This window comes from Tamandua tetradactyla, chromosome 2, assembly GCF_023851605.1.
Source record: "Tamandua tetradactyla isolate mTamTet1 chromosome 2, mTamTet1.pri, whole genome shotgun sequence".
Classification (NCBI taxonomy): Eukaryota; Metazoa; Chordata; class Mammalia; order Pilosa; family Myrmecophagidae; genus Tamandua; species Tamandua tetradactyla.
Window position 1 is genome coordinate 116951963 of NC_135328.1, and position 24605 is coordinate 116976567.

The window sequence follows — 24605 nt, forward strand, 5'->3', positions numbered from 1 at the left end:
AAATTCATTTATTAAATTCTCTGTTGGAAGGACAAAACTTCTCTCCCCTGACACTTTATGATCTCTGATTTTACAAAGGGCCTTGATAGGTGGTTGTGCCTCAGCTAGAATTTACAGGACTTCGAGTTGCAATAGAGTTGGCATTTATAAAATCTGAAGTATCATATATAAAGATATTTATTTAATTATTTAAAAAAGGGGGGGGCACATAGAACCTGGAGATACACAGAGCCACAATCAACTTGAGCTCTTGATTGACAGACCCAAGGCGCTGGAGTCCCACTATGAAAAGATTTTTGTTTGTTTTCCTTTTTTCATACTCCTTAATAGCTCATGAGATAGAAATAGAAGCCTTCTCAGGTTGCAGCATTGCCCCAGGAAAGGGCAAAATTATGCTTGTCTGAGAGAGAAAATAACTAGTCAGGTAATAGGAGTAATTTCCTAAAGGAGATACCTTTCCCAAGAAAAAGGCAGGGTCCAGCTCAAGTGGAATCCCTCCTTCTAGAAATTCAGGCCACAGGACTGGAAAACTAAGGTAATTATTGCCAATCTAAAACCTCATGTCTGTCTCACCATGCTCCCTCGGAGAGAGTCTGCTGAAATTAAAGGTACCACATCACTGTACGCTGGTGGGAAGCCTTAGGCAGACAAGTGCCACATGCTAGGCAGGATAGGAAAACACAGAGTCTAGAGGCTTCACAGGAAAGTCTAACAACCTGCTGGATCTCACCCTCTGGAAAAACTGATGCTGGAGACTTTTCCTTCCTGAGATGTGTGTCAGTCCAGTTGGGGAAAGCCTCACTGGGGTCTACAATATTTGAGAAGACCATCCTCAAGACGAAAGAAAAAAAAGGAAAAAAAAAGACTCCATATAGCAGGGTAAGAAATAGCAAAATAAGACTGAAAAATTCTGATCAGTTAAACAGAACTTATGCTAGAGATCAAGAATAAGTTGAGCTGAATATTAAAGAACAGATAGAAAACAAAGCCATCGAGCAAGAAAACTGTAAGTAAAGGAGTGAAAACAACCCCCAGAAGCAACTAATTAGGAAATTAAATACTTAGATGCCAGCAAAAAGTAACAAGGCATAGTAGGAAAATCGAAGATATGGCCCAGTCAAAGGAAGAAATCAAACCTCCAAATGAGATATAGGAGTTGAAACAACGAATTCAGGATGTCAAACAGACATGGAAAATCTCATCAAAAGTCAAATCAGTACAGGACTAGATACAAAAACTCAAAAATGGACAGCACAATAATACCTAATTGTAATGTAATTATGTTAAAACACTGAATGAAGCTGCATCTGAGCTATAAAAAAAAAGTCAAATCAGTGAGTTGAAGGCGAATATAAGGAATGCATTAGGTGACCAAGAAGAACAAACAAAAAGTCTGAAAAGACAAATACAAAACTTATGGGAATGAAAGACATAGGAGAAGACATGAAAAAAAAAAACCCATGGATCAATGATACATCTGAAGAAGAATGAGAAAGGATTAGTGAACTAGAGGACTAGACATCTGAACTCTTGACACACAAAAAAATATACAGGGAAAAGAATGGGAAAATAGGGCAGGCCACAGTGGCTCAGCAGGCAAGGACGCTTGCCTGCCATGCCAGAGGACCTGGGTTCGATTCCCGGTGCCTGCCCATGTAAAAAATTAAAAAAAATAAAAAATAAATAAAAAAAAGAATGGAAAAATATGAGCCGAGTCTCATGGAACTAAATGACAACTGAAGCACATGAATATACACATTCTGGATTCCAGGAAGGAGAAGAGAAGGGAAAAGGAGGAAAAAGAATAATGGGGGAAATTATCACTGAAAATTTCCCATCTCTTATGAAAGACATAAGATTACAGATCCAAGTAGTGCAGCATACCCCAAACAGAATAGATCCAAATAGACATACTCCAAGACACTTACTAATCAGAATGTCAGATTTTAAAGAGAGAGAATTTTGAAAGCAGCAAGAGAAAAGCAATGCATCACATACAACAGAAGCCCAATTAAGACTATGTGTAGATTTCTCAGCAGAAACCATGGAGGTGAGAAGGCAGTGCTAGAATATATTTAAGATTCTAAAAGAGAAAAACTATAACCAAGAATTCTATATCCAGCAAAATGTCCTTCAAAAATGAGGGGGGAAATTAAAACATTTTCAGACAAAAAAATCACTGAGAGAATCTGTGACCAAGAGACTGTCTCTGCAAGAAATACTAAAGGGAGCACTAGAGAGAGATAGGAAAAGACAGCAGAGAGAGTTGTCTTTTGACAACTCTCATTTAGAGAACTTTTGACAACTTCATTTAGAAATGAAGATTATCAGTAAAGGTAAAAAAGAGAAAAAAAAATTAGATACGACATATAAAATCCAAAAGGCAAAATGGTAAAAGAAAGTACTGCCCTTACAGTAATAACACTAAATGTTAATGGACTAAACTCCCAAATCAAAAGACACAGACTGGCAGAAAGGATTAAAAACAAGCCCCCCATCTATAGGCATTTATATGTGGTCTACAGGAGATGCATTTTAGACCCAAGGACAAATAGAGGTTGGAAGCAAAAGGTTAGGAAAAGATATTTCATGCAACAACAATCAGAAACAAGAAGGAGTAGTTTGTTTACTACCTGACAAATTCAACTTCAAATGTAAAACAATTAAAAGAGACAGAGAAGGACACTAGGTATTAATAAAAGGAACAATTCAACAAGAAGACATAACAATCATGAATATATATGCACTGAGCCAGAGTGCTCCAAAATACATGAGGCAAACACTGAAAAGAAAATAGACACATCTACCATAATGGTTGGAAACTTCAATTTCCCTCTCTCATCAATGGATATAACATGTAGACAGAGGATCAATAAAGAAACAGAGAACTTGAATAATACAATAAACGAACTAGACTTAACAGACATCTATTAAAACACTACACCACACAACAGCAGGATACATCTTTTTCTCAAGTATTCATGGATCATTCTTAAGAATAGATCACATGCTGGGTCACAAAGCCAGTCAAAATAAATTCTAAAAGACTGGAATCATGTAAAACAGTTTCTCAGATCATAAAGGAATGAAGTTGGAAATCTGTAACAGGCAGAGGGCCAGAAAATTCACAAATATATGAAGACTCAACGACACACTGTTAAAGGACTAGTGGATCAAGGAAGAAGTTACAAGAGAAATCAGTAAATATCTCAAGGAAAATGCAAATGAAAACACAACATTACAAAATGCATGGGATACAGCAAAAGCAGTGCTAAAAGGAAAATTTATTGCCTGAAATGCCTTTATTTAAAAAGAGGAAAGAGCAAAAATCAAGGAATTAACTGTTCACTTGGAAAAACTAGAGAAAGAACAGCAAACTAGCCCCAAAGCAAGCAAAGCAAAAGAAATGATTAGAGCAGAAATAAATGAAATTAAGAACATGAAAACAATTGAGAAATCAACAAAACCAGAAATTGGTTCTTTGAGAAAATCAATAAAATTGATGAACACTTAGCAAGGTTCACAAAAAGAAAAAGAGAGAGAATGCAAATTTAAAAAATCAGAAATGGAAGAGGAGACATAACCACTGACTTCGAAGAAATATAGGGGGTAATGAGAGGATGCTATGAACAACTTTATGCTAATCAACTACACAACATAGATGAAATGGACAACTTCCTAGAAAGGCATGAACAAACAACATGGACTTGAGAAGAAACAGATGATGTCAACAAACCAATCACAAGGAAAAGAAACTGAATCAGTCATTAAGAAGCTCCCAAAAAAGAAAAATCCAGAACCAGATGACTTCTTATGTGAATTGTACCAAGCATTCAAGAAAGAATTACTACAATCCTGTTCAAACTCTTAAAAAAAAATGGAAGAGGAAGGCTACCTAATTCATTCTATGAAGCCAACATCACCCAAATACCTAAGCCGGACAAAGATACTACAAGAAAAGAAAATTACAGACCAATCTCTCTAATGAAAATAGATGCAAAAATCCTGAACAAAATTCTTGCAAACCGAATCCAGCAGCACATTAAAAGAATAATACACCATGATCAAGTGGGATTCATCCTAGGTATGCTAGAATGGTTCAACATAAGAAAATCAATTAATGGAATGCATCATTTCAGCAAATCAAAGCAGAAAAACCTCATGATCATCTAAATTGATGCAGAAAAGGCATTTGACAAAATTCAACATTATTTCTTGCTGAAAATACTTCAAAGGATAGGAATAGAAGGGAACCTAAACATGATAAAGAGAATATATGAAAAACCCACAGCTAACATCATCCTCAATGGGGAAAGACTGAAAGCTTTCCCCCTAAGATCAGGAACAAGACAAGATGTCCACTGTCACAACTGTTACTCAACTCTGTGTTGGAAGTTTTAGCAAAACTACTACAGCTAATAAATGAATACAGCAAATTGGCAGGTTACAAGACCAACACTCAAAAATCTGTAGTGCTTCTATGTACTAGTAATGAGCAATATGAGGGGGAAATCAAGAAAAAAATTCCATTTACAACAGCAACCAAAAGTATAAAATATTTAGGAACAAATTTAACTAAGGACACAAAAGACCTATACAAAGAAGACTACAAGAAACTGCTAAGAGAAATCACAAAAGACCTAAATAAATGGAAGGGCATACTATATTCATGGATTGGAAGACTACATATAATTAAGATATCAATTCTACCTAAATTGATTTATAGATTCAATGCAATACCAATTAAAATCCCAAAAATTTACTTTGCAGAAATAGAAAAACCAATAACCAATATTCGGAAGGGCAGTGTGCCCCAAACAGCTAAAAGTATCTTGAAAAAGAAAAATGAAGTTAGAGGTCTCACACTATGTAACTTTAAGGCATATTACGAAGCTACAGCGGTCAAAACAGCATGGCATTGGCATAAAGATAGGTATACTGACCAAAAGAATTGAACAGAGTGTTCAGATATATACCCTCTCATCTATGGACAACTGATCTTTGATAAGGCTAACTCACCTGTAACAGAACAGTTTCTTCAACAAATGGTGCTTGGTAAAGTGGATATCCATATGCAAAAGAATGAAAGAGGATCCATATCTCACACAACAATTAACTCAAAAATGGATCAAAGACTTAAAAATTAGACTAAGACCATACAAATTTTAGAACAAAATGTAGGAAATATCTTTAAAAACTTGTAATAGACTATAAAGATCAAATTCTTAAGTGTGTTTGTGCAGCTCAAAAATAAAGATATATTAAGGAAAAAAAAAACAACACTGGTCTAGATGCAAGACACACTTAAAGCAAGTTTTACTTTTGGTTGTATTTTCTTTGTATATTATAAACATTTATTTAACTTGTTGCAGTTTGAAATAAAAAAATTTCCAAAATGTATGCTCAACAATAATCATTAAAATGTTTGCAGCGTAAAAAAAAAAACTTGTAATAGGAGGCGGTTTCCTAGATCTTACACCCAAAGCATGAGCACTAAAGAAAGGATGGATAAATGGAACTACTCAAAATCAAACACTCGTGACAGAACTTGTCAAGAAAGAAAAAAGTCAGTCTACATAATGGGAGACAATATTTGGAAACGACGTATCAGGTAAGGGGGGTCTATTACCCAGAATATATAAAGAGATTGTTCAGTTCAACAACAAAAAGACAACCCAATTAAAAAATGGGCAAAAGACATGAACAGACACTTCTCAGAAGAGGAAATACAAATGGCTAAAAGGCACATGAAAAGATGCTCAACTTCCCTGGCTACTAGGGAAATGCAAATCAAAACCACAATGAGATATCATCTCACACCCACCAGAATGGCCATTATCAATAAAACAGAAAATGACAAGTGCTAGAGAGGATGCGGAGAAAGAGGCATACTTATCCATTGTTGGTGGGAATGTAAAATGTTATAACCCACTGTGGAAGGCAGTTTGGTGGCTCCTCGGGAAACTAAGTATAGAAATGTCATATGATCCAGCAATACCATTGGTAGGTATCTGTTAAGAAGACATGAGGGCAAGGATACAAAACAGACATCTGCACACCAATGTTTATAGCACCATTACTTATAATTGCCAAGAGATGGAAACAGCCCAAATGTCCATCAACAGATGAGTGGCTAAAACAAGTTGTGAAATATACTTACAATGGAATATTATGCAGCTGTAAGAGAGAATAAGGTCATAAAGCATGTAACAATGTGGATGGAACTTGAGGATGTTATGATGAGTGAAATTAGTCAGAAACAAAAGGACAAATACTGATATGAACTAACGTTAATGTTAGCTCACTGATATGAACTAACATTAATGAATGAACTTGGAGAATTTCACTTAAGAACAAAGGTCATCATGAGATAGAAATAGGATAGATATTGGGTAATTGGAGGTGAAGAGACAGATTGTGCAACAGGACTGACTATAAAAATTCAGAAATGGATAGCACAATACTACCTGATTGTAGCACAATAATGTAAATACACTAAATGAAGTTGAAACTGAGAATGACAGAGGGAGGAGGAGGGCTGGGGGCACATAAGAAACCAGAGGGAAAGACAGACAATAAAGACTGAGATGGTGCAATCTAAGAATGGCTAGTGTACAATAATAGTGACTAAATGTACAAATTAAAAAATGTTTTTGCATAAGGAAGAACAAAGGAATGTCAATATTGCAGGGTGCTGAAAATAGAGGGTCATTTATATTTTAAAACTTCAACTCTTGTGTGAGACTAAAGCAAGAAATGTTTATTTGGTACAAAATTTACATTTTGACTAGGGCATTTCCTAATTTAACTTATATGGACAGTTTAATTGAACATCATAAATACATGGAACCTTGAGTAGGGCATGAGATCTTGTAGGTTTGTCCAGGTTAGTGTGATGCACCAATAAAGCAAAGAATAATTTAAACAGTGAATAAAGAAGTATTAGCAAAGTCCCTTTGGGGGAATGGGGAGAAAGTGGGAAAAATTAAACTTCCCAATTTGGAGAATTCCTGATGTTCTCTCAAGAAGTGGGGACAGACAAATCAACAGACTGAGCCCTCAATCTTGCGGTTTGTCCCTATGAACTCTATCCCCACAAAAGATAGGCTAAGCCTACCTAAAATTAGGCCTAAGAGACCCCCCCCCAACAAAGAACCTCTTTTGCTGCTCAGATGTAGCCTCTTCCTTTCTCCCAGCCAACATGGCAAGCGAACTCACTGCCCTCCTCCTTTCTACATGGGACATGACTCCCAAGGTAGTAAACCTCCCTGGCAATGGGGCACAGAAATCCTTTAGAATGAATTGGAACTCAGCATCAAGGGATTGAGAAAACTTTCTCAACCATAAGGGGGAAGAGAAAAATGAGTCAAAATAAAGTGTCAGGGCTGAGATATTTCAAACAGAGCCAAGTGGTTATCGTGGAGGTTATTCTTACACATTACATAGATATCACCTTTTTAGTTTGTGGTGTATTAAAGTAGATAGAGGGAAGTGCCTAAAACTGTAGAGCTGTGTTCCAGTAGCCATGTTTCTCGAAATGATTATATAATGCTATAGCTTTCACAATGTTACTGATTGTGAAAACCTTGTGTCTGATGATTCTTTTATCTATGGTATGGACTGATGAGTAAAACATACAGATAAGAAATAAACAAATAATAGGGAGAACAATGTTAAAATAAATTGAGTAGATTGAAATACTAGTGGTCAATGAAAGGGAGTGGTAAGGGGTATGGCATGTATAAGTTTTTTCATTTTTCTTTCTTTTGCTGGAGGGATGAAAATGTTCAAAAAATGATCATGGTGATGAATACACACACAACCATGTGATGATATTGTGAGCCACTGATTGTAACCATGTCATGAATGTTTGCATGTCAAGAATGTTTGTATGCTTCTTCATTGTACATAATTAAAAAAAAACCGCTGGCTATGGGTATAAACTAAAAAAAAATGAAAAAACAAACAAACAAACATGGTAGTGGCATACAGACAGATATACTGATCATGGATTCGAATAGAGTCTTCAGATGTAGACCCCTCTCATCTATAGACAAATGAACTTTGACAAGGCAGTCAAACCAACTCACCTGGGACAGAGCAGCCTTTTCAATAAATGGTGCTTGGAGAACCAGATATCCATAGGCAAAAGAATGAAACAGGATCCATATTACATACCCTCAAACTCAAAATGTATCAAACACCTGAACATTATAGCTAAGACCATAAAACTTGTAGAAGAAACGTAGAGAAATATCTTATAAATCTTGTAATAGAAGGTGGGTTTTCTAGACCTTAACCCAAAGTATGAGCACTGAGAAAAGAAACACACATGGGAACTCCTCAAAATTGAACACTTCTATGCATCAAAGAACTTTGTCAAGAGAGTAAAAAGGCAGCTACACAATGGGAAACAATATTCGGAAACCACATATTAGATAAGGATTTAGTATCCAGAATACATAAAGAGATTATCCAACTCAACAATAAAGACAAACAACCCAATAAAAAATATGCAAAAGACATGAACAGACACTTCTCAGTACAGGGAATACCAGTGGCTAAAAGGCACATGAAAAGATGCTCATCTTCACTTGCAAATAGGGAAATGAAAATCAAAACCACGATGAAATATCATCTCAAACCCACTAGAATGAACATTACCAAAAACAAAACAAAACAAAACAGAAAGTGACAAATGCAGGAGAGGATGTGGAGAAAGAGGAACACTTATCCACTGTTGATGGGAAATGTAACATGGTCCAACCGCTCTTGAAGGCAGTCTGGTGGTTCCTGAGGAAGCTAACTATAGAATTGCCATATAATCCAGCAATACCATTGATAGGTATCTATTAAGAGGATGTGAGGGCAGTGAAACAAAAGGATAACTGCACACCAATGCTTCGAGCAGAATTATTTACAATTTGCCAAGATGGAAACAGCCCAAATGTCCATCAACGGATGAGTGGCTAAACAAGCTGTGGTATTTACATACTATGGAATACTACACAGCTATAAGAAAATAAAGTCATGAAGCATGTAACAATGTGCATGAACCTTGAGGACATTACCCAGAGTGAAATTAGTCAGAAACAAAAGGACAAATATGTACTGTCCCACTGAGATGAATTAACATTAATGTGTGAACTTGGAGAATTGAAGTTAAGAACACAGGTTATCGTGGTCGTTCCCAGAAACTTTGGGCATTTATGTGACACCTGCTACTCAGAGTTAGAGCTCTGAAGCTTTGAAAGTCAGCAGTACCCCATCTAGGAACTGTCCAAAAAGCTGAAAAAGTGATCAGACTTTGAGATATGAATGAAGCTGATTTGGACAGGACTAAGGTATATGAGAATACAAGATAAAGAATGTTATCAGCTGTGGCAATTTGAAAGTATTAAAGCCATCTTTTAATCCTGATCCAATCTTAAAGGAGCAGCCATTTCTTTTAATCCCTGTTTAATACTGTAGGTTGGAAATTTGATTAGACTTTCTCCAGGGAGATGTGACACACCCAATTATTGGTATTAACTTTGATTAAATGGAGATAGACTCCACCCGTTCCAGGTGGGCTTACTGGAATCCTTTAAAAGAAGAAACATTTTGGAGCATGAAAACAACAGAAATGCTAAAAAGGACAGAGCCTAGAGAAAGGACAGAAGCCTCAGAGCCGACAGAAACTTCACAGCAGAGATGACATAGATGCTGACACATGGAGAACAGAGACAAGGATGTCTGGAGATGCTTGGCCAGCAGACACTGCCATGAAATGTTAAGCTAGCCAGAACCTGGAGAAAGCCCAGAGAAGCCAAGAGATAAAAGCCAGCCCTGGAGAAGTAAAATGAGAGGTTGAAAGCACTGGAGCCCAGGAACAACAGACCAATGTACCTTTCCAGCTGACAGAGGTGTTGCAGATGCATCAGCCTTCCTTGAATTAAGGTATTTTCCCTGGATGCCTTAGTTTGGACACTCACTTCCTTAGAACTGTAAATGTGTAACTTTTAAATTAAATTCCCCTTTATCAAAGTCGTTCCATTTCTAGTATATCACATTCCAGCAGCTAGCAAACTAACATACAACACATATTTTAAAACTTCAACTTCTGTGTGAGGTTAAAGGGAGAGATGTTTATTGGGTACAAAATTTATATTTTGTGTAGCACATTTCCTAACTTGTATGTTCAGTTTAGCGGAACACCAGAAGAACCACTGGTTCCACTGTATTCATGGAATCTTGAATACAGTGTGAGATTTTGTTGGTTGGTCTATGTTAGTGTGATGCCCCAATAAATCTCAGAGTAATTAGGGCAGTGAATAAAGAAGTATTTGTAAAGTCCCCTTGTGGGAATGGGAAGAAAGGAGGAAATATTCAACTTCCCCAACTGGAGAATTTCTGATATTCTTGCAAGCAATGGAGATAATCAAATCAATAGGCTGAGTCCTCAATCTTGGGGTTTGCCGCTATTAAAATTATTTCTGCAAAGGATAGGCTAAGTCTAATTAAAATCAGGCCTAAGAGTCAATCCCAGAGAACCTCTTTTGTTGCTCAGATGCAGCCTCTCTAAACCAACTCTGCAGGTGAACTCACTCCCCTCTCTCCTACATGGGACATGACTCCCAGGGGTATAAATCTCCCTGGCAACATAGGACAGTAATCCTGGGATGAATCGGGACCTGGCATCAAGGGATTGAGAAAGCCTTCTTGACCAAGAGGGGTGTGCAGGTTTGAATCTGTTCTGAACCCCAGAAAATCCAAGTCCTTTTATCCTCATTCAGTATTGCTGGGAGGGAGGATCTTGATTGTTTCCATGCAGATATGACCAACCCAATTGTGGTGGTAACTATTTCTTGTTTGTTTGTTTTTTTTCTTTTTTTGTATGCTGTATGGTGGGGTTGCATTTCAGTTGGTAACTTTTGATTAGATGGTTTCCATGGAGATGTGTCTCCACCCATTCAAGATGGGGTTGCTTACTGGAGCCGTTTAAGTGGGAATCTACTTGGAAAAAGCTAGATGGCCATGGGAGCCCAGCCAGAGACCTTTGGAGATGAAGAAGGAAAATGCCCCTGGGGGAGCTTCATGAAACAAGAAGCAGGGAGAGAAAACTAGCAGACTTTGCCATGTGCCCTTCCAGCTTAGAGAGAAACCCAAAAGTACACTGGCCTTTCTTGAGCGAAGGTAACATCTTGTTGGCGCCTTAATGGACATTTTCATAGCCTTGCCTTTAATTTGGTTATCTTCACAGGCTTAAACCTTAAACTTGCAACTTAATAAATTCCCCTTTTAAAAAGCCATTCTGTTTCTGGTATATTGCATTCCGGCAGCTTGCAAGCAAGAACAAGGGGGTTAGAAATGAGACAAAATAAAGTTTCAGTGGCTGAGAGATTTCAAACACAGTCAAGAGGTTCTCCCAGAGGTTATTCTTATGCATTATATAGATATCCTTTTTCAGTTTATGGTGCATTGTGGTGGCTAGCAAGAAGTACCTGATATTGTTGAGCTATGTTCCAGTAGCCTTGATTCTTGAAGATGACTGTATAAAGACATAATGTTTACAGTGTGACTGTGTAATTGTGAATGACTTTCAAATAATCACTTCATGTATTATAGAAATAATATATTGTTATACATTCTGTAATTTATACATATACACACTACCTTTTCTCTGGTATCACTTTTAACTTGTTCATCTTAAGTTACTTCACTCACCATTGCAGATAACCTAAAAGAAAAATGTTAACATAAAAAAGTTAAACACTTACCAATTGCTTTCAATACATTAAATGTCATAAAAGCCATACAGCTAGTGAATATAACAAATGATAATGAACTTTACACTTAATAATTGTTAAAATGGCAAATTTTGTTATATATCCTTTTTTTTTTTTTTTTTTTTTTTGCATGGGCAGGCACTGGGAATTGAACCCAGGTCTCTGGCATGGCAAGTGAGAACCCTGCCACTGAGCCACTGTGGTCTGCCCTGTTATATATACATTTGTTGCAACTTTAAAAAAAAAAAGCCATACAACTGAAAGTTCTTGATTATAGGCAACACAAGATAAGACTGGAAACCAGAAGAGAATATTTCAATTGTATGTGCTTCTGGCAGAACACTTAAATAAGTAACGTGTAAATAAAATCAAGTGAAATGTTATCAAAATCCTAGAGCTACAAAAATGCAGATAACTAACATAACAGTTTACAATATAGTGTTAAGATTTCTTTTGAGACAATTCAAACTATCCTTCCTTTTCTCTGGTAGCATACTTTTAAAATACTAAACCCAGTAAAGCATCCTGTGACTGATTAGTGCACATATTGTCCACCACTCAGACAGTAGTCTAATACATGAAAGTATGTATGACTATTACATAGGAGAACAGTTTTAAATGCATAATAAATTGTTTAGACAGAGTAAAAACCTCATATAAAATTTCTTATTTAATGCACTTAATGTACATTTCAAATAGGTTTCATCTTTAAAAAGCACACATTCTACATTTTAAAACAATCTGAAATCTTAATTCACAAAATATTTATAATTTTTAGATTAATTTTGCAACTAATAACCAAAAACACCTTTGAATATCTTCTCATTTTATATACCAATGATTACTGAAGGAGAATTTTATAGCATCACAAAAGTGAAAAATTACTGCCAATTCAACAAACTAATCAAAAATCCATACAATATTTAATAATAAATTAAGGACAAAAGATGCGCAAAAGAGCAGTCTTCAAATGTTGTACTTAGCAGAATTAGAAGATACAGGTGTTCTGGATTTTTTCTTCAAATACAAAGACCTTTTACTTCAACAAAATACACCCAAGATCCTTTTGCATTTTTCCTAACAACTCAATTTTTTTAAAAGTAAACATATTCAGATTTATGTGTAAAAAGCACATGAACTGTTTTTGCAGTTTTACAATGAGAAATTTTAAACGTTACTATTCTTTTTTTACTTCACTTCTTTTTAAACAAATTACTTCAAAGTCAAAAATAAGTCCCAATTTCCAAAGTAATTTAGAATCATTATATATCCAAAGGGGAAAAAGTCCTATGTGCTTTCAAAAGTATTGCTGCCATCAAGTCACTTTACTGGTGTGACTATTTCTAAAGCTACGTTAACAGCATATCTCATGAATCTTTCACTGTGAACTTTTACAGTGACAGACTTGTAAATATTAACATTCAGTACTTATGCCATAGGAAACCTTATTTCAGGATATAAGAATAATTCAAAATCCAGCACACTCAGGGTAACACAGGCATTTCTCTCCCCTACCTTCCAGGACTGATTTAAAATACATAGTAAAGAAGGAATATTATGTTTAGCTTCATAGTGGCAAAAAAAGAAATCTAAGGAGGCGAGGAGGAAATTATAAGAACTTCATTAGAAGTTAGGAGAAGGGGAGCCACTCAGCACAGAAGAAACCCAGGAAGGTCAGGACTCAGAAATGTGAAAGCATGCAGGAAGAGACTGAGAAACAGAGCCAACACATTTTATAATTCCAAATAACTTCCTATGGCCTCAATACCTCTATACCCCATCACTGTGGAAAATGCTCAAACAGACAAACATCTCACCTGGGGAAAACATTCGGAGAACTCTCCACTAAATAAACTGACAAACACAAATAAACCTGCTTTCTGGGACTTAAAGTCCTTTAGAAAAAAAGTCAGTTCTCAATCCTATCATCTTGAGACTAAGCCACTTTCTCCCATGTACAGCCTCAGAGTCCACTGTTTACTGACTTTTTTATTACTGAAGTCTAAGGCCAGAGCTCCACAGAGTAAAGGGAAAGTCTTCTCCCTGCTGTGACAGTTTGTGCTCACTACAGTACAGGGTGTAACAGAAAGAGCAGGCACCTACTAGTAGAAGTGTTGGGTTTCATCAAGTTCAAGGCATTGCCAGGCAAGTGTGGCAAAGCAAAGGAGGGGCAAAAAAGTTAACAGTATATATGAGCTGATTATGGAATATAAGAATAATGTACTCATTCCTCTTCACTGGATCATTTTCATCATCATATAATCACGCTGTTATTCTATCTCTCAGAAGAAGAAAAAAAATTCTTGCTCCCACCTCCCCAATATAGCTACTGCCTCATTTCTCTCCTCAAAGAGGTAATACTCACTGTCAAGAATTCCTCTCTTCTAACAAAGGAATGTCATTACTGCAGGATGCTGAAAATAGATGGTAATTAATATTTTAAAATTTTACCTTATGTGTGAGACTAAAGCAAAAAATGTTTCTTTGGTACAAAATTTATATTTTAACTTATGCATTTCCTAATATAACTTATGTAGACATCTTAATAGAACACCATAAGTACATGGAACCTTCAGTAGGGCATGAGATTTTGTTGGTTTCCAGAGAGATGCCCCAATAAATCCCAGAGTGATTTGAACAGTGAATAAAAAAGTATTTGCAAAGTCCCCTTTGGGGAATGATGAGAATGGGGGAAATTTCAACTTCCCCAAGTTGAATTCTTGATATTCTCACAAGCAGTGCAGACAATCAAAGCTCTAGGCTGAGCCCCCAATCCTGGGTCTGTTCATATGAAACTTAACCCCACAAAAGATAGGTCAAGTCTACTTAAAATAAAGCCTAAGAGTCACCCTGAAGAGAACCTCTTTTGTTGCTCAGATGTGGCCTCTCTCTCCAGCCAACACAACAAGCAAACTCACTGTCCTCCCCGTCTACATGGGACGTGACTCCCAGGGGTGTGGACCTTCCTGGCAATGTGGGACAGAAATCCTGGAATGAGCTGACACTCAGCATCAAGGGACTGAGAAAACCTTCTTGACCAAATGGCTGAGATTCCCAACAGAGTCGAGAGGTTATCTTGGAGGTTATTCTTACGCATTAAATAAATATCAACTTGTAGTCAAGATGTAGTGGAGAGACTGGAGGGAACAGCCTGAAAATGTAGAGCTGTGTTCCAGTAGCCATGTTTCTTGAAGATGATTGAATAATGATATAGCTTTCACAATGTGACTGTGTGATTGTGAAAACCTTGTGTCTGATGCTCCTTTTATCTAACCTTATCAACAGATGAGTAAAACATATGGAATAAAGATGAATAATAGGGGGAACAAATGTTAAAATAAATTTAGAGTGAAATGCTGGTGACTGATAAGGGGAAGGGGTGGAGGGTAATGGTATGTATTAATTTTTTTCTGTTTTCTTTTTATTTCTTTTTCTGAATAGATGCAAATGTTCCAATAAATGATCATGATGATGAATATGCAACTATGTGATGATATTTTGAATTAGTGATTATATATGTAGAATGGAAGATCAAAAGTTATGAATGTTTGCGTTTGGTATTTTTAAAAAAATTTTAAAAATTAATAAAAATAAAGTACAAAAAATGGTAAAAAAAAAAAAAAAAAGCATTTCTCTCTTCTGATCAGAGAATAAACAAATATTTTCAAAGTCCTCTTGGGGGGCTTGGGAGAAAGGAGGAAATATTCAACTTCCCCATCTGGAGAATTTCTGATATTTTCACAAGCAGTGGGGACAACCAATTCAATAGGTTGAGCCCTCGATCTTGGGGCTCACCCTAATGAAGCTTATTCCTGCAAAGGATAGGCTAAGCCTACTTATAATAATGCTAAGAGTCATTCCCAGAAAACCTCTTTTGTTGCTCAGGAGTGACCTTTCTCTCTAAGACAACTCGGCAAGTGAATTCACTGCCCTCTCCTCTAGTAGATCATGACTCCCAGGAGTATAAATCTCGCTAACTACGTGAAACACAATTCTCAGGGATGAGTCAGGACCCAGCATCATAGGATTGAGAAAGACTTCTTAAAAGCAGGAAGAGAGGAATGAGATAAAATAAAGTCTCAGAGGCTAACAGATTTCAATCACAGTCAAGAAGGTATCTTGGAGGTTATTCTTATACATTATACAGATATCCCTTTTTAGTTTACACTATACTGGAGTGGCTAGAGGGAAGTACCTGAAACTGTTGAACTGTATTCTGGTAGCCATGATTCTTGAAGATGACTGTATAACTATACAGCTTTTACAGTGTGACCATGTGATTGTGAAAATCTTGTGTCTGATGTTCCTTTTTGTCAAGGGTATGGACAAAAAAATGAACAAAAAAAATAAGGACAAATAAAAGTAACAGAGGGGGACTAGGGCTTAAAAAAATGGGGTGGATTAACATACTAGTGGTAATGAGAGGGAGGGGGAAGGGACAAAGGATGTATGAGTTCTTTTGCCCAACATTCAATCCACCAGGAAGTCCTAATAGTTGTACTTTCAAAAGACATCCACAATCTGATCACTTCACCACACCTACTACCACCACTTGGTCCAGGCCATTGTTGTCACTAATCTCCCCCTGAGCTGGTTATAATCTGTTCTGTACCCCAGAAAAGCCATATTCTATTAATTCTAATCCTATTGTGTGGGGGCAGACCCATTGTTTAGGGTAGAATATTTTGATTTGGTTGTTTCCATGGAGATGTGGTCTACTCAATTGTGGGTGTGAACTTCTGATTAGATTATTTCCACAGAGGTTTGGCCCCGCCCATTTAAGTTGGGTCTTAACTTACTAGAGTCCTTAAAAAGAGCTGACACAGGGAAATATTTGAGTAAAAGCTCAGATACAGATACTTGGAGATGCTTGGAATGCCGACAGAGATGCTTAGAGTGCCAACAGCGATGCTTGGAGAGATGTTAGAAACCACAGCACAGCAAGGGTCGCCCTATACCTTCCCATGAGATGCTAAGTAAGCCAGAACCTGGAGAGAGTCAATACAGAGTAGTTAAGTGAGGGCCCACAGATGCTCAGAGAGGAGGTCGCTGAAATCAGAAACAAAGAAATGAACAGGAAGCAAGAACCTCAGGTGCCAGCCATATGCCTTCCCAGCTGACAAGAAATCTCCGATGCCATTTGGCCATCATTTGGAATCAAAATATCTTTCTTGAATGCCTTAGTTTTGACATTTTTATGGTCTTAGAACTTCTTCTAGTTTGCTAGCTGCCAGAATGCAATATACAATAAAAAGAAAGGCTTCTAAATGGGAAATTTAATCAGATGCTAGTTTATAGTTCCAAGGACGAGAAAATATCCCAATTAAAACATGTCTACAGAAATGTACAATCTAAGGCATCCAGAGAAAGATACCTTGGTTCAAGAAGGCCGATGAAGTTCAGGGTTTCTCTCTCAAGTGAGAAGGCACATAGCAAACACAGTCTCATCTGGAAAGGCACATGTTGAGCACAGTCTGGGTTCCTCTCTCATCTGGAAGAGCATATGGCAAAGATGGCATCATCTGCTAGCTTCTTCTCCTGGTTTCCTGTTTCATGAAGCTTCCCGGGAGACATTTTTCTCCTTCATCTCCAAAGGTCGCTGGCTGGAGGACTCTGTTTCTCGTGGCTATGTCGTTCTGCTCTGCTCTGACTCTCCCATTCTCCAAAATGTTTCCTCTTTTATAGGACTTCATAAATTAATCAAGACCCACCCATATGGGTGGAGACATGCTACCTAATCCATATTAACAACCACTCTTCATTAAATCACATCTCCAGGGAGATGATCTCATTACATTTCAAACATACAATACTGAATAGGGATTAGAAGAAACAACTGCCTTTACAAAATGGGATAAGGATTAAAACATGGCTTTTCTAGGGTACATACATCATTTCAAACCAGTACAGAACTGTAAACTTGTGGCTTAATTAATCCCCTTTATTAAAGCCAATCCATTTCTGGAGTATTGCTTTCCAATATTCCAAGCAGCCTGAACAAACCAAACAGATTTAAACACATTTTGGTACCAGAGAAGTGAGATGCTGTGGTTTGCAAAAACTAAACATGTTGGAAAGGCTTTTGAAATGGATAAGGGGAAGATTCTGGAAAAGGTGTGAGGAGTTGATAGAGAAGGCCTATAATGCTTTTAAGAGACTGTTGGGAGAAATATGGACATTAAAGATACTTCTGATGAGGGCTTATAAATGAGCAATGTGTCATTGCAAACTGGAAGAAAGGCAATCCTTGTTTTAAAGTTGCAGAGAATTTGGCAAAATTTGAGTCCTGGTGCTAGATGGAAAGGAGAATTTGAAAGCAACCAGCTAGGATATCTAGTTGAGGAAATCTTCAAACTAAATATTGAAATGCAGCCTGGCTTCTTCTTGTAGCTTATATTAAAATCCAACAGGAAAGGGATAAGTTGAGAACTGAACTCTTGGGTACAAAGTAGCCAGAAATTGATCGTCTGAAAAGTTCTGAGTTTTCCGAAACAGAGACCCCAGCAGCAGCAGCAATGGCACACATGAGGATTTAACCAAACATGGAACCGGTCATCCATGTCAGGACAAGCCAGGATTGGAGATGGGAGTTATACAGAAAAGATCTGTGTTAAGTCCTATTGTCTGATGGCTGTAACCCCTGTATAGTACATGCTAAACCAACATATTTTTTTGCGAGACCTGTATAAACAGAACCACTACCAATCTGGACTAAAAGGGACAAACTGAAGGAAAAAAAAAAAACTTCAGCAGTAAAACCATGGAAGCTAAGGTCTGAAGCCAAGAAATCTTGGACCAGGAGAAAGGACCTGCATATCCACATGGAAAAGGTGAGTTTACCCTGGAGGCAGGGGACAGGCAGAAGAGTTTCATTTCCTTGAGCCTCAGAGAAAGTAGAGCACATTCCCAGAGCATTGGGCAGAGCCTCACTGCCACTGCAGTGATCTGAGAGGGTTGAGCATGTGCCTCAGAGATGGAAGAGAGTCAGAGTGCTGCACCAATGCTTGGAGGCAGTGGAGTTGAGAAAAAGATGGTCTCCCCAATGTTCCCCAAGGTTGCAAGCATCATTCCCACATTGTAGAGAACAGGGCCACTGCAGAAACCCTTGTAAAGTGTAGGACTGCTCCTTTCCCAAGCCCTGAGGATGATAAAGGGCCTGCAAACTTTGAAATCTAAGGAAGTCTGCCCTGCAGTTTTTCTGAAATGTTTGGGTCCAGAGACCTGTTTTCCTTCCAATTTCTCCCTATGGCAATGAGAATGTTCATCCTATGAGTGCCCCTCCATTGTGTACTGGAAGCAGACAACTTGTTCTAAGCTTCACAGGTCCACAGCCAGAAGAGAATTTTGCCTTAGGACAAATCATGCCTGTAGCTTATTTTGATGAGATTTTGTACTGTTTCTGACTTTCTATTATTACTGAAATAGTTTAAGGCTTTTGTGATATTGTGATGTAATGAATATATTTTGTATATGGAAAGAACATGCCTTTTTGGGGTTCAGAGGGGGTAATGTGCTGGTCTGAAACTGAGGGTGGAATGTGCTGGTTTTCTGTTCTGTTAAAAAAAACAGAAAAGCCATGCTCTTTTACTCCTAATCCAATCTTGTGGGGTAGACCTAACATTTAGGATGGAATCTTTGATTGGGTTGTTTCCATGGAGATAGGACATACCCAATTATGGATGTTTTTTTTCTTTAAAGATAGTATATAATTTATTAAAATAGATATGTGATTAATCAAATTTTAACTCATCAACATATCCAGACATTCTTAGAAAACATTTTAAATGTAATATATAACTATAAAGTCATGAGACTTTTTTCTAATTTATTTTTTTGTTTTTGTGTTTCTAATTTTAATGCAATTTTATTGATATATATATTATATATTCACATACCATGCAATTATCAAGAGTGTACAATCAATGGTTCACAGTCAGAGACCATTTGAGATGAAGGAAAATGCCCTGGGGGAACTTCATGAAACAAGAAGCCTGGAGAGAAAGCTAGCAGATGTTGCCATGTTCGCCATGTGCCTTTCCAATTGAGAGAGAAACCCTGAGCTTTATCGGCCTTTCTTAAGTGAAGGTAACTTCTTGTTGGTGCCTTAATTTGGGGACAGGCGGCGTCTGCAAGTCTACACAGTTTGGGTGCCTTAATTTGGACACTTTTATAGACTTGCTTTAATTGGAACATTTTCATGGCCTTAGAACTGTAAATTTGCAACTTAATAAATTCCCCCTAAATTTTTAAAAGCTGTTCTGTTTCTGGGATATCACATTCTGGCAGCTAGCAAACTAGAACATATTTTGGTACTAGAAGTGGGCACTGGTTTGTAAATACCAAACACGTTGGAAGAAGTTTTTAAGTGGATAAGGGGAAGATTCTGGAGGAGTTGTGAGAAGCTTGATAAGAAGGCCTAGAATGCTTTGAAGAGACTGTTGGTAGAAATATGGACCCTAGTGATACTTCTGATAGGGCCCTGGACAGAGATGAGGCATGTGTTATGGTAAACTGAAAGGATGGTAGTCCTTGTTTTAAAATGGCTGATAACTTGGCAAAATTGACTAACGGCTTGGCTGGAAGGCAGATCTTAAAAGCCATGAACTTGGATATTTCACAGAAGAGATTTCCAAATTAAATGTGGAAAATACATCCTGGTTTCTCCATGCAGCTTATAGTGAAATGCGACAGGAAAGAGATAAGTTGAGAACTGAATTCTTGGGTACAAAGGAATCAGAAACTGACGTTCTGGAAAGTTCTGCGCTTCCAGGAAGGGGGACCGCAGAGAATAGTACCCCATGTGAGGATTAAACCAAATGTGGAACCAGTCAGCCATTTCAGAAAAAGCCAAGATTGAAAATGGAGTTATCAAAAAAGGATCTGTGAAAACTCCTTCTGTCTGAATGGCAGGACCCTTGTTTACAACATAAAAGTGAACAAGGGTTCTTGCCTGCCATGCTGGAGACCCAGGTTCACTTCCTGGTGCCTGCCCAAGTTAAAAAAAAAAAGAAAGTGAACAACAGTGTTGTGGGACCTGTATAAACAGAACTGTTGCGAGTCTCAACTGTGAGTTTAGAAAAGAGAAAAAGTAAAGGCAAAATATCTTCAGAGATAGAACCATGGAGACTGGAAGCTGAAGTCAAGAAGTCTTAGGCCAGGAGACTGGGCCCACCCAAGTACTTGGAAAGGGTGAGATTGCCCTGAAGGGAGAGGGTGGGCCTTCCACCTCATTGCAGTGGAACAGCCATGTCGCCTCAGGCCTTGAAGAAGGTGGAACACATTCCTTGGGGATTGGGGAGAGCCTGGCTGCCACCACACGGAGAGGCTGAGCATGTGCCCCAGAGATGGCAGAGAGCCAGCTACAGCCCCGATACTTGGAGAGGGTGGATCCAAGAAAAAAGTGGGTCTCCCCAATGTCCCCCCAGGAGAGAGGCAGGTGGCTGTACAGACCCTTAGAAAGGGTGGGACTGCCTCTTTCTAAAGCCCTGAAGATAAATGACTCTCAGATTTTGAAATGTAATGGACTTTACCCTGCAGGTTTCCAAAACTGCTTGGGTCCAGTGACCCATATGTTCCTTCCAATTTCTCCCTATGGAAATAGGAATATGTATCCTGTGACTGTCTCTCTTTTTTATGTTGACAGGAACATATTCTGAGTTTTACAGACCTAGAGCTATAGGAGAATTTTGCCTTAGAACAGACCATGCCTGTAGCTGACTTTGATGAGATTTTGTACCGTGTCTGACTTTGTGTTGCATTAGTATTCAGTACTGAGATGTTTTAAGGCTTTCTGATATTGTGATGGAATGAATGTATTTTGTATGGGAAAAACACATCATTTTTAGCAGCCAGAGGATGGAATATGCTGGTTTGAAAGGATTATGTACCCTAGAAAAGCCATGCTTTAATCCTGAACTATCTTGTAGAGGCAGTCATTTCTTTTAATCCCTATTCAGTACTGTAGGTTGGAAACTTGATTAGATTATCTCCCACTGAGATGAGGCACATCCAACTGTGGGTATTAACCGTTAATTAAGGGAGATGCGACTCCACCCGTTCCAGTTGGGTCTTAATTAGTTTACTGGAATTCTTTAAAAGAGGAAACATTTTGGAGAGATCCATGAGAACCACAAGAGGCCACGGTGCCATGTTCACCATGTGCCTTTCCAGTTGAGAGAGAAACCCTGAACTTCATCAGCTTTCTTGAGTGAAGTTACTTTAATCTGGACATTTTTATAGACTTGCTTTAATTGGAACATTTTCACAGCCTTAGAACTGTAAATTTGCAACTTAATAAATGTCCCTTTTTAAAAGCCATTCTGTTTCTGGGATATCACATTCCGGCAGCTAGCAAATTAGAACAAACATATATACAAAAAAAGCAATACATTTCAAAGCAAAGCACAGCAATTAATTGAAGAACAGATTTTGTAGTTTCATATGAGTTACAATTACACAATTTTATGTTTTACTACTAGCTGTTCCAATACACTGGAGACTAAAAGAAGTATCAATATAATGATCTGTAATCATATTCATTTGCTAAACCCTACCTTCTCTGTGTAACTAACTGCACCATCTCCTTTGATCTTTCTCCCAGTCTTTAGAGTTATTTGGGTTATGCTTACTTCAACTTTTTCATGTTGGAAGTCATGTCAATAATATGGGGTTCAGGGGATGGAACTAGTTGATGTTCTGGAGAGGCCGGCCTCTCTGTGTTTCAGGATCTATCTGACCTAGGAAGCCATCTGAAAGTTGTAGGTTTCTGGAAAGTAACTAGATTCCTAGTGCATGGCATCTTCATAGTATCTGGTTCAGAACATTTGATTAGATTATTTCTGCAGAGGTTTGGCTCTGTACATTCCAGGTGGGTCTTAATGAACTTAATGAACACCTCACAATAAAAGGAGCAAAAAAAGTTCTCTAAGGGGCAATGGAAACCATTATTGTCCATTCACGTTGGTCAATCCTACTAACAACTATGGATATCAACACTGAGCCTAATTCTTCTATATCTGCTGCCACTAATGACCTTCTTCCAGCTAAGCCAGTCTCCATAGCACTGGTAATAACCCATACATTTCTTCAAACCCATGGGCCACCTCCTGCCTCAAGTTAAACAAAATACCATATTATTAATACCACCAAAGAAACAGAGCAATCTACCTATGAAGTCTCACTTAGGAAATGCCAAAAGATAATTAATGTGCACTCAATATTATAATCAAGATGCCCATAATTGTTGCATGTAAATCAAGACTGTGCTTATTCAGAGCAAATACCAACAAGACTTCAGGATTACAGAGATAAAATTGTAGCCCTTACTGATTGTTAGGATGATAACAAACATAAACCCTTCCAATAATACATGCCTTTACAAATAAAGATCTCTTTCCCTATCAATTACAATGATGCCCTCCCTCCTCCAATACAAACTTCACTTACTACAGGAGAAAAGAACTGCACCAAATGGTCAATGATACATTGCCATAAACATTCTCTTTACCTACTATTCTAGTCTGCTAGCTGCCAGAATGTGATATACCAAAAACAGGATGGCTTTTTCAAAAAAGGGAATTTAATTTAATAAGTTGCTAGTTGACAGTTTTAAGGGTGAGAAAATGTCCCAATTAAAACAGTCTATAAAAATGTCCAATCTAAGGCATCAGGGAAAGATACCTTGGTTCAAGAAGACCGATGAAGTTCAGGGTTTCTCTCTCAACTGGAAAGGTACATGGCAAACATGGCGACATCTCCTTGCTTTCACTCCAGGCTTCTTGTTTCATGAAGTTCTTCCAGGGGCATATTTCTTCATCTCCAAAGGTCTCTGGTGGCATGGGCTGTTTGTTTCATGGTTCTCTTGTCATTCTCAGAAAGGGACTCTCTCCAAAATGCTTTCTCTTTTAAAGGATTCCAGTAAACTAATCAAGACCCTCATGGAATGGGTAGAGTCACATCTCCCTCTATCCAAAAGTTAACACCCACGATTGGGCGAGTCAAATCTCTGTGGGATAATCTAATCAAGTTTCCGACATACAGTGCTGAATAGGGATTCAAAGAAACAGTTGTTCCCACAAGACTGATTAGGATTAAAACACGACGTTCCTAAGATACAGAAATCCTTTCAAACCGGGGCACCCACTAAACAATGTTTTCAGGAATTGTCACACATACAACATAATAACACCAGCACTAAAACATGCCTAAAGACTCAGGACCTACAACCAGCTTGGGAATTCTTCCCTGATAAGTCAAGGATTTCATTTTTTCCAATATCATTCACAAACTTCACAAATGGCTTTGAAACAATTAAAATACTGCCGGCCCACAATTAACAATCATAGCTCTTGGATGCTCCAACAAAGGCAATTCTTATGAAAAGCAAATTTAAAGGGAAACTTAACTTCACTTTCCATGGATGAGTCGCCTCCCAATCTGAAACCAACATACTTACCATTACAACAAAACCTGCCAAGCTTACCCAGAAGTAAACTAAGTAAGTTTTAAATTCCCAAGTTCTTGCTAGACCTTAGGAAATATTTGAAGGGGACTGCCCTCCTTCTGGGGTTTCCTTAAAAAACACTTATACAACTTATAGAAGATAGAAGCAATAATGACAAACCTAACAGCAAAATTAACCTGGGAAGAAATATATTGGTGTTATCATACTGCCCCGTCCCAGGGCCACCAAAAGTCCATCAAGGCTAGATAGTCACCTCGGGAAAAAAATTCCCCAAGAATAAAGATGATGGAATAAATATTGCCTAGGGTAGGTCAAGGGGAAGACTGATTGGGGAAGTCATTTGATTCCCAAACAGGACCACCTCATAGGCCCAG

The 24605-nt window shown here is 37.8% G+C and overlaps 1 protein-coding gene across 4 annotated transcripts in view; it reads right to left on the minus strand.

Moving 5' to 3' along the window:
• LOC143673721 (cytosolic carboxypeptidase 1-like) overlaps positions 1–24605 on the minus strand; it is a 111866-nt gene that overhangs the window by 67742 nt on the left and 19519 nt on the right. For 2 of the 4 annotated variants that reach the window (XM_077148600.1, XM_077148601.1), the window contains 2 exons: positions 11656–11719; positions 11484–11530 (listed from right to left, as the gene is read on the minus strand). In XM_077148600.1, the coding sequence (XP_077004715.1) occupies positions 11484–11530; positions 11656–11687 (79 nt within the window). In that variant the 5' untranslated portion in view covers positions 11688–11719. Of the gene's footprint in view, positions 1–11483; positions 11531–11655; positions 11720–14133; positions 14183–24605 lie in introns of all 4 variants that reach the window. The other 2 variants (XM_077148599.1, XR_013170541.1) reach the window with 2 other exon arrangements.